The sequence below is a fragment of the Babylonia areolata genome, chromosome 14 (assembly GCF_041734735.1).
Source record: "Babylonia areolata isolate BAREFJ2019XMU chromosome 14, ASM4173473v1, whole genome shotgun sequence".
Classification (NCBI taxonomy): Eukaryota; Metazoa; Mollusca; class Gastropoda; order Neogastropoda; family Buccinidae; genus Babylonia; species Babylonia areolata.
In genome coordinates, this window is record NC_134889.1 from 11,206,801 (window position 1) to 11,223,383 (window position 16,583).

Genomic DNA, 16,583 nt, shown 5'->3' on the forward strand with positions numbered 1-16,583 from the left:
ATTAACGTGTAGAATATGAATATCTAAATATGTGTTAACCTGTTTCGATTTCAGTGAACATTATCGGCGCTATGTCCAGACAGTAAACTGGGAAAATATGGAGGGCAGATGATGGCAAAATTGAACATCATGTCTTGATGTGAAAAGTACGGTATGAAATACATATTTTTCTTTGGAAATGAAGGGGTATTTGCAAATGTGACTCACGAACCCTGGCGCAGTAGACGTTGATTTAGCGTGGGATATAAATAATAATCATAATGATAACAATGGATCATAAATTTTATTAATGATTATGTAAAACTTTCTTGTAACACGTGTAACATTGAATCCAAGTTACCTAAACTAACTTTCCCGACGCAGATGTTTGAATTACTGGATTTATAATGATAGTAAGGAATCTATCACGCGATCCTTAGCCAATGCAATGCATTCAAACAAAGCCTGTGCAAAATTATGTATTTTATTAATGATTACCTAAAACCTTATGACATATGTAACATGGAACCCAAAATACCTAAACTAACTCCCCACCCTGGATGATTTTATTTTTCAGAAACACTGCAGGCACTCCATTTTCACATCAGTTCTCCCCAGTGTTTCGTTCCACACTTCGTGTGTCTTGTGAACTGATAAACTAGTTTACATCATTTCGTGATAAAACTTCACCAGACAGCAAAAACCAAAATCAAGGTAATTTAAGGGGGTGATTTTCTGCTTTGAACTTTCTTGTTTGGAACTTTTGATGCAACAAGTCTTCAACTGAAAACAGTCTTACTGAACTACATGCGTTTACTTGGTTCGAAATCTTACGCCAGTATCCGTATATTACCGCATCTCGCCATGTGTCAAAAACAGTGATTGTGTCTAAACTTAATCGGATCAGAGATAAAGTACAAACAAACCATAACAACGACGAAATTAACATACACAGTTTTGTTGTTGTTTTTTAAATATAGCAACCACGGGGTGCGAATGAACATATCGGAGATTTCCGTGTAACATATGTACATCTCACACGCTGTCGGAAACAACACATTCTCTGAATCTGTGTTCAAACACACACGATTGAAGGGTGTTTGTCAAACCGATTTACGCTTTCCCGCGATGAATCCGCATGATTTATGTGGAAACAGTTCTAAATTTGTTTACATGTATATTTTTATTGGGTCGTTCACATGCACTGAAGTAACACAGAAAAGCGGAACTGAAAATTAATATGCGACGTCGATCGCATTTAAATAGTTGAACAGTCTTTTTTTTTCAGAAAATGAGTGTATGTGCTGCAGAAGATAGATATGTTGACCACCTGTTGCAAGTAAAGAACGTGTAGTGTAATCATGAATGTGCTTGCCTTTGAATAAATAAAAATACGTCAAGAGGAATGGGTTGTTTACGTCTGTCACGCGGGTATTTTTGCGTAATATTTCAAACTTAATGTACCATTTTTACTGATGATCAATGTTTTATTATCACAACGAATGAATATAGATCAGGTCTGTATGTACTGGATTTTAATCAGGTTTGTACTTATTTGTTTCAGACCACTTCATGTTTAGACACATTGCCATGTCACAAAATGGCGCCGAAATTTTGGATGTTTTTAATAATTTTCAACACATTTAAGACACAAGAACAAACCATATTCTCACAAAATTGTTGCAGACATTTCTCTAATGAATTGCAATCCTGATAACATGTGAAACATTTGAATAACCATTCTAAACACATGTTTATACTGAATCAGACTGAGAGACCCCCATTTCCAACAAAGTTCTGGAGACTGACCCATTTTCATTTTCCAGCCAGTCTTTGCTCTTCATGACTATCTGATGCACTTCATTTTGCCACCTTCATACTCCAGCCAGATACATTTTCTTTCCCATGCTAAACCAACGTGTCTACTGCGGCAGGGTTAGTGAGCCACATTTGCAAATACCGCTTCATTTCCAAAGAAAAATATATATTTCCTACCGTTCTTTTTACATCAAGACATGATGTTGGTCGATTTTGCCATCATCTGCCTTCCATGCTTTCTGAATTAATTGTCTGGACAGTGCTCCGACAATGTTCATTGAAACAAACCTAGTTAACAGGTATTGAGATATTCATATACTACACGTTAATAAGCAGAGCATGAAGTATTTCCAAGTTGTGCATTGCGTAAAATGTCAACATAATTGTTCCTGCGAACTAAATCATCCCGTGCTGCCTTCGTAAATTCACCTTTGCAGTCGGTATAATACCGATTTCATTCTTTATGAAGTGTCAGGACTGTTAAGAAACTGTAAAACATTCATAAAAGCAAACTTGCGTTTTCTACCAATTTAGTATGTAATAGATGAAATTAAAAATTTTGTTTTCTTTTGACCCCAAAGAGTTCTCTTACTTTCTGTACGGTATCTGTCATCTGCCGCAGTGACCTACTAACGGAGGTATAGGACAGCATCAGCGCGGCAGCTGTCAGCCACAAGTACTGTACTGCGCTAAACGCATTCCTCTGGCGACACCTTATACCGCGCTTGCGTAACCCTCGCTTGCTCATGCCTTGCGGATCTTTGTAAGGCGCTCTCTCATGGCCAAATGTGCGAGAAATAATTATTAAAAATCAAAATCTAATCATGTTCCCGCCCACCTACAGCGGTCAAGTTTATATCAGCGTGATCAGTATGATTTATTCTATTTTATCGTGAAAAGAACGGTTTTGTTGCAGACATTTTGACCATTTTTGTATCTGTCCTGGTGTAGTGAAGCCCAAGTGATACCAGTGGTTTTATGTTGGATGATTAGAGTTTCTTCATTTTCATATTGTGGGGTTTATTTAAACGTTGTTTTCGATATTAGACACTTCAGGGTTGTGTGTGCATGGATGTGAATGCGCCATTTCAATCACAAAATGATAATTAAAGTAATATTCTTGTTTTTCTTACATGTACGTAGGCTTGTAAATTGTGCCTCTCACTTACTTAGGTGTGCTCTTTGTCTCTCTCACTCTCCTCCCCCCCCCCCCCCCCCCCCCCCCCTCCGCCCCCCCCTTACACACACACACACACTCACTCACTCACTCATTTTGTTGTAACACCATTCCGTTCAAATCTGTGTCTGAACAGCAAACCTTCCCCTTTCTGTCCCTCTCTCTCACACACACACACACACACAGCCCGCCTCTCTCCCCCCCCCCCCGGCCCCCCTCCCCCATTCTCCAGCTCCCCATCCAACCTCTCGCAGTCATTATGTAATTCCAACCCCTTCCCTCGCCCAAGTAAAGCCAGCCACGGCAGTGTGCCCCCATCCCCACACCCATAATTATCTCTACGCTAAGGGTCCAACTTTTGTGTTCCCAGCCTGTGGAATGTTGGCTGTTTGAACATGCACTGAACCGTGACAATTAGGTCAGCTGGTGTGTGTCGTGTTGTCTTCGGCCAGTTAACAAAGAGAGCTCGAAGTGGAGCTGTCATCTTGTTGACACTTTGTTGCTGAGGGGAGTAAAAGGTAAGATTTCTTGTTCATTTGTTTGTTTTTGCAATGGATGAAAATGAATTAGAAAATATGTAAGACTGGAGAAGAGAAAAAATACAGCAGGGCAGTTTCAGTTTCAGTTTCAGTAGCTCAAGGAGGCGTCACTGCGTTCGGACAAATCCATATACGCTACACTACATCTGCCAAGCAGATGCCTGACCAGCAGCGTAACCCAACGCGCTTAGTCAGGCCTTGAGAAAAAAAAAATTATGATACAAAAAAAAAGGTAGTAGTAATGATAATAAAATAATAATAATAATAATAATAATAATAAAAATAGATAAACAAATAGATAATAAAACAAAGATGATAAATAAGCAAATTAATGTAAAACATGAAGACACACATTCTTACATACACCCACACAATTCTCAGATCATTCTCAAGAGGATAGGTACACAAATATATAAGCATGCACTCAAGGCCTGACAAGCGCGCCTGGCCATGCTGCCGTCAGGCATCCGCCTAGCAGATGCGGCGCAGAGCACATAGATCCGCCCGACCACAGTGTCGCCACCCTGACGGAAACTGAAGTCGTGAAGCTGAGTGGTTATGCCGGGAGAATTCAGTTTCAGTAGCTCAAGGAGGCGCCACTGCGCCCGGACAAACCCACACACGCCACACCACACCCGCCAAGCAGATGCCCGACCAGCAGCGCAACCCAACGCGCCTAGTCAGGCCTTGAAAAAAAAAAAAAAAAAAAAAAAGGTGAATAAATGATAGATAAGCTTACACAAATAAATAAATAAATAATAAATAATAACTATAATGTAAAAAAAAAAAAAAAGAAAAGAAAAAAGCAAACATGTAAAACATGAAGACACACATTCACATATACACCCACACATGCATAACAGATATGCACCGAACATGTAGTTTCACAGATATGAAAGCACAGTCGAATACATATAAACGTACATGAGCTCCAACACACACCACACACATTACCCTGCACCTCCTCTACCCCCCTCTTCCACACACTCATTTCAGCAGGGCAAACATTCGGAAACACTTGAACAGCGACTAAATATGATTAAGCAATAATACTGATTTAGAGACAATGCCTGGAAGTTTAAGCAATAATACTGATTAGAGCCAATGCCTGGAAGTTTACGTTCTAATGACTGTACCTGTACCAGTTTCGTTTATGCAAAGTCTGTGAGTGTGACCAAATATAGTGAATGTGCTTTTGAGGAAAATTGTCAGGGAATAAGTGTGATGCCTGAATCTTTAGGAATTGAACAGAAAAGTATATATCATGTGACACTTAGGAGGCTCAGTCAGAATGGAGAGAGGGTTTTGAGAGTGGCGTTGGGGGGTGCGAGGGGTGGGGTGGATGGCATTGATGAGATGGGATGAGAATAATGTGTCTGTCTGTCAGTGTTTGTCTGTCTGTCTGTGTTTGTCTGTCTCAGTGTCTGCCTGTGTATGATTATATTTCAATGTACTTACTTTCTTAACTTACTTGTAACTTAGCATTAACTTATTAATGACATTTTGTTTTATTCAGTTAATGAAATAATGTTTGCACATTTTGAAAAGTGATAATCAGTACATGCGTTTCAACTATAAATCAGTCTTGAGTCTTGAATCTTATGTAACTGAACAGTTAGTTTACATGGCGCTGGAAATTCTGCTGCTGATACTTTTGAAAGATTTGTTTATGATTCGGGGACATATATGTGCATTCAGCCAAAGCAATATACTACTGTACTGTGCATGCATATATAATTATATTTAATAAATGTTGATGGTGTAACATTAGGTTATAACAGGAGGAACTAAAAAGCCAATATCCAGTAAACTGACATGCCTTTGGATCATTTTACATGAAGGAAAGCTGAAATACGTCTTTCCACATTTTGTACCTCTGAAGAAAATTTTGGCCTTTATGTTTCTGTTTCCATTAAACTTCAGATGCACAGTCATCAGAATGATACCAAGAACTGAGAAGACATCAGACCATGAAAATGGGAAGGAGCAGGAGACATATGAACATGTCAGTGGAGAACTCTCCTGCTGTTTCCTCCAGTCAGCAGCAGTGGTAAGTGATTGGTGTTAGTGTAATTGTATTACACTATTAGTCTACTGAAAATACTCAGGGCCAGTGTAAAGAAAGCATTACTATGTCAAAGAAATTACCATGTAATTATATCACACAGTCAACTGAAAAGTTAAAATAATCGACCAGTACAAAGAAACTAATGCACTGATAATCGACAGTAATGACACCAGTAATCAAGTTATTAACGTCCACACACATGTGCAACATACTAACAGAAACCTAATTGCTTATATATATATATATATATATATATATATATATATATATATATATATATATATATATATATATCTGTGTGTGTTTGTGTGTGTGTTTGTGTGAACTGAATGGTTTTAAGTTGTGTTTGTGTGTTGGTCAGTCTCTGTTTGTGCATTTGGTCTTGGATTGACACGGATATGAGGCCAAATTAAGACAAAAGGTGTGTATGTTTGTGTGCGTGCATGCATGTGTGTGTCTGAATGCAAAGATGTGTGTGTGTGTATGTGTGTGTGTATGTGTGTGTGTATGTGTGTGTGTGCGTGTGTGTGTGTGTGTGTAAGGTGGATTAGATAGGGTGGTGGTGAAGAACACGCTTGTGAGAGTGTGTTATCTGTTCAAGTCTAAAATACGTGATAATGAATGAATAAATAAATGTCATTTTATGCTTGCTATATTTCAGTTAAACCTTTATTCTATGTGTTTCAGAACCTGAACAGAGGGAAATGGACACAGACTTATCAATTCATGAGGAAACAACACCCGGGAAACAAAACCTTCAGCTGCACAGTCATCAGAATGATACCCAGAAGACAGACCATGAAAATGGGAAGGAGCAGGACACAGATAACCTGCCATTGGAGAACTCTTCTGCTGTTTCCTCCAGTCAGCAGCAGTGGTAAGTGATGCGTCAATTATGAGAGAGAGATTTTTCTGGTAGAAATTTGCCATAGGGGACTTTTTCTTGCTATGGATTCTTTTACATGCTTTAGCTAGCTAAGTAGATCACTCTACTGAAAATACTCAGGGCCAGTGGAAATAAAGCATAGTACAAAGAAATGACCTTGTAATTATATCACACTGTCAACTGAAAAGTGAAAATAATCGACCTGTACAAAGAAAATAACACATTGATAATCTGACAGTAATATATATATATATATATATATATATATATATATATATATATATATATATATAATGAATGGTTATAAGTTGTGGTTGTATGTTTGTGTGTTAGTCACTTAGTCTGTGTTTGTGAATTTGGTCTTGGATTGATGTGAATATGAGGCCAAATTAAGACAAGTATCAGTATCAGTAGCTCAAGGAGGCGTCACTGTGTTCGGTCAAATCCATATACGCTACACCACGTCTGCCAAGCAGATGCCTGACCAGCAGTATAACCCTACGTGCTTAGTTAGGCCTTGAGAAAAAAAAATAAAAAAAATAAAATGAAATAAAATAAAATAAATAAAAATAAAATGAAATGAAATAAAATAAAGTAAAAAAATAACACACACACACACACAAAAATAATAATTAATTGCACATACTTAACCGTGACCCAACTAGTGCAGACTCCGGCAGGGGTCTGACATTCCTGCCTGTGCAAACTACTATCCGCCTATGCGGAGAAAATGAAACTACGGCCGATAACCTCCCGGAAGTAGGTAACCTCCCCTTTGTCCCGCTGGCTAACGCCCTCTTTTTCCGGCAGTCATTATGACTCCTGTCCTGTGCTCTCCATACGGCTAAGTTTTTTCGTATTTTCTGTCTGTCTGTCGATTCTCTGGCGTTCTTGTTTTTTGTCAAATTTTGTCTCGAACCAGGTCACATAATTATATGGTTCGATTGGGATATCGGGCTAAAATTAAGGCGCGATCGATATCGATTCGCGGACACTCTGGGCCCTCTATTTCTGGCCCTCTCAACAACGCCAACCCGACGCCTCCCCCACTTCCTTCGCTTCCTCCGGTCGACTCCAGACCTCCACCACCTCCTGCACCCTCTCCGGCGACTTCTAGGGGTACGTTACCCCATACTCAGGTCAGTGGTGCCATTGATGCTTTCCTTTTCAATTCGCGAACGAAGTCGACGCGATCCGCGTTTCTCGGCCCTGCCAGTCGGTAGGACACCCGAGTCGATCTCTATCACTTTTCCCATGTCAACAATGAATGTGCCATAACCCCTTTAATTACACATACTGGGAATGTGCCATAACCCCTTTGGAAAACAATACCATACACTGGCTTCGGATCCACACGCTAGACTGGGCCCTATGTGCGATGCGTCCGTTGTGGCGGCCGTGACATTGGCTCACGCGCCTCCCACGCGGCATGCCTCTTCCGTCTCGGATCCTATGGCGACCGAGGCGCTTAGGGATGCCCTCCCCAGGGGTAGGGAGGAAGGTGGACCATTAGGGGACACGCTTGCCCATGCATGTGCACCCTCTTCTTGTCCGATTTTCGGATCCAAGGGAGACAACTCCTGCTTCGGCACCCTTGCCGGTGACCGCCGCAGTTACTTCCCCTTACCGGCACGGCTCCTCGCCAACAGTGCAGGTGCGTGCTCGGTCCCTTCAAGCTTTGCGGTGATTACCCCATTTGCCACACCGCCGGTTGCTGCTGTTTCCCATCCACTAATGGCGTCTCAGCAAGCTGCTCAACCAAACAACCAGCAACCCATTGGGAACTTGCTGCGGCAATTATGCACTGGTGCCACACCTAGCGCCTGCTGCACCCCTTGCGCTCAGAGCAGATGCGTGCACAGCCCATTGAACTTCGGCAGTGACAGTTGTTTCTGCCCCACTGCATATCTCCACTGTTATCCAGACTAATATCGGCAATTCCACGTCGGAGTGCCTCTTGATAACTCGATTCTGCCTTTCGGCAGTGCTCGGGCCGATCTTGTCTGGTTATGGCGCCATCATGCCACATGTCCCCACCGTCTCGCGTCCGATGGCGACCGATTCGGTTCGGGATGCCCACGGCACTAAGGGACATTATTATTATCGGTTAAGGTGGCATAGAACCACGGACTCTCGCATGCAGCATGACGCTCCTCCCTCTACATCGAGGAAACGTCACACCGGGGGATATGTGCTCTAAAGACACCATCCTTTTCGCCGAATATCGGCGCCAAGGGAGACAACTCCGCATTTGTAACCGACACAGCACGTCACTCCTGCCCCCCGTGCTGTCCACCTACGATGTTTCCTCGAATTCTCATTGGGTCCTCATGCCCTTTCATGGACTTTACACATCTTTGCACAGCAACTACACCTTTCTTGCTGTTTCTCAGGCTATTGGCGACTGAACTTTGGGGTTCTTCATCCCCCCCCCCACACACACACACACACAGCCCTCTGCAGGCAACCAGTCCTATAACCATTCTCTTCTTGTGATACACAATAACAGGAAATAAATCACAATATTTCCCCTTCTGTCCTTTTGATTTTTATCACAATCAACAATCACGAAATATATATATATATATAGCTATATATATGTATATATAGATGTATGTATCATTGTATGTATGTATGTATATATATATATGTGTGTGTGTGTATGTATATGTGTGTGTGTATGTATATACGTATATATATACACACACATATACACATATATATCTATGAGATATCTTGCTACATTTTTTCACTTATAGATGTATACTTATCCCTCAGAATACACATGCGTGTGCGCTTATGGGATAGGTTCAGACAACCTTCTTATTAACATGTACAATTATATTTCTATCTCTATTCATTGACATCTATTCATTGAGATTCCCTACATAGCAATATAGGCGCACTTGCATTTGCGGCCTTCTGTCCACAATGCTCTGAACTCTCTGCACCTACGTATTTGCACTTTATTCATATGTGTATGTACGTCTCATATTTAGGTGCATACACAGAGTCCTTTCCATTACTGATTATGCACACTTACCCATTTACTTGGCTATATCTGTACACGCTACACGTATGCTTATACAGCCGCTTATTTCTTGTGTTTCGATCCCTTGTCACTGGCATATTTCTGACATCAATACTTGAGTTGATGGAAGTTTATATTCCCTTTGCACATGTATGTATTCATTTTCATAAATTCATCCCTACCTCGCTTTCGGAGGACGACTGCACTCACAGACAAAACTGCCTCATTCACACCTGAATGTATGCTCCTTCACATTTTAGTAGTGGCTGGTCCTTAGGGACCCACACACCCCCTTCCCACCCACAGGGCTAAGAATGCCCTCGCTTGGCGCAAGGAGGGACAAGGCAACCCAACTCATTTGCCTACAACAATCAACCATAGGGCTGGAGATGCCCTAACTTGGCACAAGGAGGGATGAGGCAGTCCAACTTAGAAGTGCCACTCCGGACACATGCCCTTCATTCCTCCCCAGTTTGTAAGGCATCCCTTCTTCCCCCCCTTGCCAACAACAACCTTTTGTTGCACCACTGTGGTTGTGACAACAGCTCCACACGGGCCCTACATCCTAGCCAGCCTTCCCACGAAGGGGTGTCAATCTTTGATTCCCAGAATTTTTGCGGACCCAGAACTGCCCACTGGGCAGAAGACAATCACCCTAAGCCCATCTCTTCCACTCCTCTCTAGTAGCAGAAGGCCTGGGTCATAATTGTTTTCCTCTACATTTGGGAGAAAGGCTTATTGACGAGGACGGATGCGTCTCACAGAGCACAACGAACCGTCCATTAGCCACAGGGGTGTACCTTTCTGCCCACTCATACCAGCACGGCAGATGCCGCATTCAAGCACATTAGTTCGTCCCATCACCTTGCTTGAACAGAGATCCAGCATCAACGTCTCAAACAGTTGGCGTTTGAAAGCACTTTCTGCACTTGGTCTTTCCTGCCCGATCCCTTCAGCCTCAACACACAACCACTGCTGTGGTTACAGATGGCCACTCCTTCTCAAGCTCTGTCTTTCCAATGAGACACTTCCAGGGGTTTTCTAGCCTAGGCAGGCTATCCCATCATGGAGCCCCAGCCTTCAGTCAAGGGCCTGTCAGAGGATGACTTGGTTGTCACTTCGGAAGCAAGCACCATGCCTTTCAGACACATGGTTGCACCACAAGACCCCGTCAACTCTTTCCGGCTCCCTTACATTGCAATATAACCTGCATGGTGGACACCTTCATCCCTCAAGCACACAGCAACTGTTTCCTGATTTACCCATGCTGATTGGTGCCCTCCTAGGAACAATATATGATAATCAGTCGTGTACGACAGTCACCATCGGAACAGCAGAGGAGGCAACTGCTGTCCCAACTATTTGGGCTGGAATTCGATTATACAATTTCCAGTAGAGAGTGTTTTGCCTAAGTTGCATCCCTGGTCCCTCGATCAAGAGGGCCTTAGGAGGGATCCCAATGGCTAGTTAGGCCCAAGGCTACAGCACTAAGTCCCAGTACAATTTGACTTCCAGTCTGAGAGACACAGTCATTCATGAAAGGCTAAGCTGCAAATGATTTCCCTTTGCAATTCAGAAACCACTGATAATACAGCTCTCACTTTGCAGTTGGCCATATTGGAAACATATGTCAGATCAGTGCTTTGATGTAAATAGCCAGTACAACACATCTTGAGCCACTTACCTCCCTGCCCCCGCCCAGCTCCATTCCAGACTCAGTGCGCACCATACACAGCCAGAGGCCTGTCATGGATCTGGTCCCCTTTCTCACTACAGAACCTTCAGCAAAAACTTTTCCCCATGGAAACCCTCTTCCATTTGGTATTCCACCACAGAATGAGACTGAGTGACATGTGGGCGCATGAAACGCACTTCCACAGCCTGATCCAACCCAGCCATTGACCACCGACAACTATCTGCAGGTGGCTCCAACATGCCACACTCAGGTAGAGAAGCCACCAAGCCTTCCGTAAGCCCCTTCGTGATGATACCTACCTGGGCAATTACACAACCCTGTCCCAGAGGCACCAGGGACATCGTCTTTTGTTGCCAAATGCCTGCCATTCTGTGCATAGGCAACATACCAGTGCTGTCATTTTTTGGCAATGACAAAAAAAGTGGTGGGGGGAGCGCCCATTGCCTGTCAGCTCGCATGGAGGAGCTCTACAGATCTGGCTGTCATGCCTAAGGCAAGCCCAACATGGCAACCTACCTCTGTCTTGTGCCACAGTTTCCCTCAAAACCAAAAATCACTTCCACTATCGGCCCACATCCGATGTGGAATCATCAGATCAAACCACATGTACATCTCCTTGCATTGACGCTCAACCACGCTCAAATGAGACAACCCTATAAGGGTACATGTTTCCTTCCCTTCCTTTGATTCAAAGGGCTCTCAGTAAAGTGTGGATTCAACCCACCGACCCGATTTTCTTTGCCCTACGTTTATCAGCACAGCTGTGGTCCACAGACCTCCCCCACAATACGACTGCGGACTTCGGTCTTCTTTGCCCGCACCAATATCCTTAGGTGGCACAGTACACTCCACTTCATCGAATTCTACTTGAGGGACATCTGTCGCTTTAGGGATGATGGCTCATCGACTTCTACCAGAGAGACGTCGCACAACTACGGGATGATGGCTTAAGAGGCATCGCTTCTGTGGTAGTTGCACAACAGGCCATCACAGCAAACAGACGGTAGAACAGGCGAGCCCTCCACCTTGTCGCGCTATTCTGCACTAGTTGGATCGCGGTTGAGTATGTGTAATTAAAAGGAAATTTTCTATCTAAAATTGCGTTTAAATAACATACTTACCGTGACCCAAATTTAAGACCCTCCCGTCCTCCCCGCTTCCTGTTCTCCCTGCTCGCTGCGCTGGTGATGGCATATTGCCGTCAAAAGAGGGCGTTAGCCAGCGGGACAAAGGGGAGGTTACCTACTTCCGGGAGGTTATCGGCCGTAGTTTCATTTTCTCCGCATAGGCGGATAGTAGTTTGCACAGGCAGGAATGTCAGACCCCTGCCGGAGTCTGCACTAGTTGGGTCACGGTAAGTGTGTTATTTAAACGTAATTTTAGATAGAAAATTTCCTATAATAAAAAAAAAAAAAAAAAAAAAAAAATTAAGACAAAAGGTGTGTAGAATAGAATAGAATACTTTTTATTGTCATAAAACCTTAAAGTTTATAAGACACAATGAAACATAAACATGAGCATATTAAGAAGAGAAACATTCATGAACAAATTTCGCCAGCCTTGGCTGTATTTCTGTTAGAAGGATCAATTCACTAGGCTTTGCATTTGGACGACATATATCGATTAGGAATCTGTGTCTGTAAGTATTGTACTTTACACAATTGTCTAAAAGGTGAATCTCATCTTCTAAACTGTTACAAGTATCACACAGTCTCTGTTCTTTCGGTGTATTTTTATATCTTCCCTGTTCGATTTGTAAGTCATGGGCGCTGATTCGTAACATGGTCAGTGCTTTCCTGTGTTGTGTATTTGCTGTATTCTTTAAATACGGTTCAATTTTATAATTTGTCACAGCGTATGTGTGTGAGCGCGCATGTGTGTGTGTGTGAATGCAAAGATGTGTGTGAGTGAGTGTGTGTGTGTCTCTGTGTGTGTGTGTGTGTGTGTGTGTGTGTGTGTTTGAGTAAGATGGGTTAGATAGGGCAGTGGTGTTAGTCATTTAGTGAGTGTCAGTCAATTAGTATATGTGTTCTGCATTTGGTGTTGGCATGTATGTAAGGCCAAATTAAGACAGAAGGTGTGAGTGTGTGTGTGTGTGTGTGTGTGTGTGTGTGTGTGTGTGTGTTCCTATATTTCATTTAGACCTTTATTCTTTTTGTTTCAGAACCTGAACAGATGGAAATGGACACAGACTTATGAATTCGTGAGGAAACAACACCCAGGAAACCAAAAAAGTGAAGAGCCAATTTTCAAAAGTTTGGGAAATAAACAGATCTTGTACACAGTATTGTTTGTTCACTCAAATGTCTCATGCTCATGAATGCATGTAAGAACTGTAATGATTGAAAAAGAATGTGAGTTACTAGAACCATTGTACATGAATTAGTACATTATTTTTTGTGATTTTTTTTCTCTGATATATATCAGAATCATGATCAGAACAACTTTATTATCTCAGAAGAGAAATTATCAGATTTTCTTCAACATGTGTTCATCTTGTGTATTTTAATATGTCACCATATTTATCAACTTAATTTCACAAGCTTTTCACACTTTTTTTTTCCGCAGTGAAACAGTTGTTTACAATATAGTCTTTCAAGGTTAAAGAGAAATGCATTTCACTTCAATGACTTTATTGTTATCACTTGAATAATGTTTATATATATATATCTATATATATATATATATATATATATATATATATATATATGAACAATATAAAGAACTCTGTACAGGGAAGCTTGGGCAGACAGGTAGATATGTAGATATGTATGTATGTAATGTTAAGATGTAATGTACTAAGTGAGAAATCCAGGACAGTTGCAGTGTGACAAAATTCACAAGACCAATAGACAGTCAAGATATAGCACAACTGATTTTCCACTTGACATCTGTGAAAATGAGCACCCTTTTAATTGTTGGTTCAACTGATATTTCACCTAATTAACTCATTAGAGCAGAACTGCACTGGGAAATGTAAATGTTATTTATACCATGTCACCAAAATAATTTTTACACTATTTCATATTGAATGAATTTCACACTCTGGCACATCCCAACTATCAGTTGACAGAGATGAAATTTAAAAAAGAAAAGAAATGAAAAAAAATATATATAGCTGCTTGCTTCACAGGCTGCATGTATGGAAGATGCTTTCCTTTTCAGCCTTCTGTTCAGTTGCGTCTTTGAGAAGATTGATTGTGACTTTTATTTATGACATCTGTTATGTTTCAGGTGATTTGTTTGTTTTTCTTTTATTCAGAAAGTGAAAGTTTGCTTTTCTTGTAGTCACCCATATCTTTATGCATGCTTTTTTTGTTGTTTTTTGTCTCAAGCATTTCCCCCATGTGACAGAGTTGCAATCAATGCTTGCGACCTATTGATTTTTTTTGTTAATTTTGTATGACAATGCTTGATTCACAATGTGCAGTGCTCTGATGTTGTATAGTTTCAGTTTCAGTTTCAGTAGCTCAAGGAGGCGTCACTGCGTTCGGACAAAGCCATATACGCTACACCACATCTGCCAAGCAGATGCCTGACCAGCAGCGTAACCCAACGCGCTTAGTCAGGCCTTGAGAAAAAAAACAAAAACAAAAACAAAACAAAAAAAACACAAAAAAAACACAAAAAAACAAAAAAAAAACGGGGGAATAAATAATAGATAAGCTTGCATAAATAAATAAATAATAATTATAATATAGAAAAAGGTAGTAGTAATAATATTAGTAATACTAATAAAATGATAATAATAAAACATAAATAAATAAATAAATAAGACAACAATGGTGATAAATAAGCGAATAAATGTAAAATATGAAGACACACATTCACACATACACCCACACATGCATAACAGAAATGCACCAAACATGCAGTTTCACATATATGAAAGCACAGTCAGACACATATAAACGTACATGAGCTCCAACACACACACACACACACACACACACACACGCATTACCGTGCACCTCCTCTACCCCCCTCCTCCACACACTCATTTCTAGTCTAAGTATCGCAGCTTCCACGGCACACACACACACACACACACACAAACACACACTCACAGAGATGAACACTTACTTGTACAAGCACCTATGAAAGCACAGTCAAATCCATATAAACATACATGAGCTCCAACACACACACACACATTACCTTGCACCTCCTCTACCCCCTCCTCCACACACTCATTTCTAGTCTACGTATCGCAGCTTCCACGGCACACACACACACACACACAAACACACACTCACAGAGATGAACACTTACTTGTACAAGCACACACACATACGCCCATATCTCCCACCCCCAACCCCACACACGTACATACAAAGATATATATATATATATATATATATATACATATATATATACATATATATATATATATATATATATATATATATATATATATACGTTCCAATATCCTGTTGCTCCCACAGTGTAGGCATGCATACACTCACATACCTCATCCTCTACCCCACCTCCCCCCGCACTCCCACCTCCCCTCACACACACACACACACACACACACACGTACACATATCTCTCCTGACACTTGTGTACACTTTCACTCTCGCGCATTCACAAACGCACTCAAAAGCACAGACCCACACATACACACAAACACACACAGCCGCCACTGACTGGCCGCAAGAGGGATGGGAAAAGATCTCTGATGCCAAGAACGTGGCGTCTAGTGTGTTGCTCGGTCTATTGTATTTGGAAAGGCCCACAGAGACTCTGTTCCGTTTTGAAGAAATTTGCGCAATGTTGGTTTGGAAATGATGCCGATATTTGTTTGATTTGCAAAGCATCGTGCTCTACCTTTCATGTTAGACTTGCGGCCGCTCCCTCTCTCTGCTTCTATTTCTTTGAGGCGATCGATGGTGTGATGGCCTTGTACCTGTTCTTTTTGGTATTCTTTGACTTTTCTGAGGATTTCCGATTTTCCTAGATGTAGGCCGCTCGTTGGTGTTGCGTTACCAGCAAGTCTGTCAGCTCTCTCATTTCCCTTAACACCTGCATGTCCCGGGCAGTATGACCATGTGAGTTTTTTAATCTGAAAGTTGCGCATTGCCTTATGCCACTCTGGGCTTTCCCATTCCGTTTTCAATTTTCTGTATGAGGTTCATTGAGTCGGTTAGAATCATGGCATGTTGGTTTCCGGGCGTATGGATGGACGATAGCCACTGGAGGGCATGTGTCACAGCTTCAACTTCCATCGTTAGGCTGGAGGTTGTGACTTTGTAGGCAGCATTCTCTTCCCAAATTGTTTTTCCATTTTGTTTCGCAGTGAATCCCCAGCCAGACTGGTCTTTGGTGACTGAGCCATCTGTGTATATGATGATGTCCTCTTCTTTACTGTTTTCTTCTATAAGCAGCT

The 16,583-nt window shown here is 41.7% G+C and overlaps 1 protein-coding gene across 2 annotated transcripts in view; it reads left to right on the forward strand.

Annotated features, from left to right (window-relative positions):
* LOC143289813 (uncharacterized) overlaps positions 1-15,040 on the forward strand; it is an 85,606-nt gene extending 70,566 nt beyond the window's left edge. For both annotated transcript variants that reach the window (XM_076598974.1, XM_076598975.1), the window contains exons 3-5: positions 5,437-5,563; positions 6,269-6,458; positions 13,359-15,040. In XM_076598974.1, the coding sequence (XP_076455089.1) occupies positions 5,437-5,563; positions 6,269-6,458; positions 13,359-13,393 (352 nt within the window). In that variant the 3' untranslated portion in view covers positions 13,394-15,040. The remainder of the gene's footprint in view (positions 1-5,436; positions 5,564-6,268; positions 6,459-13,358) is intronic.
* Positions 15,041-16,583: the final 1,543 nt, after the last annotated feature.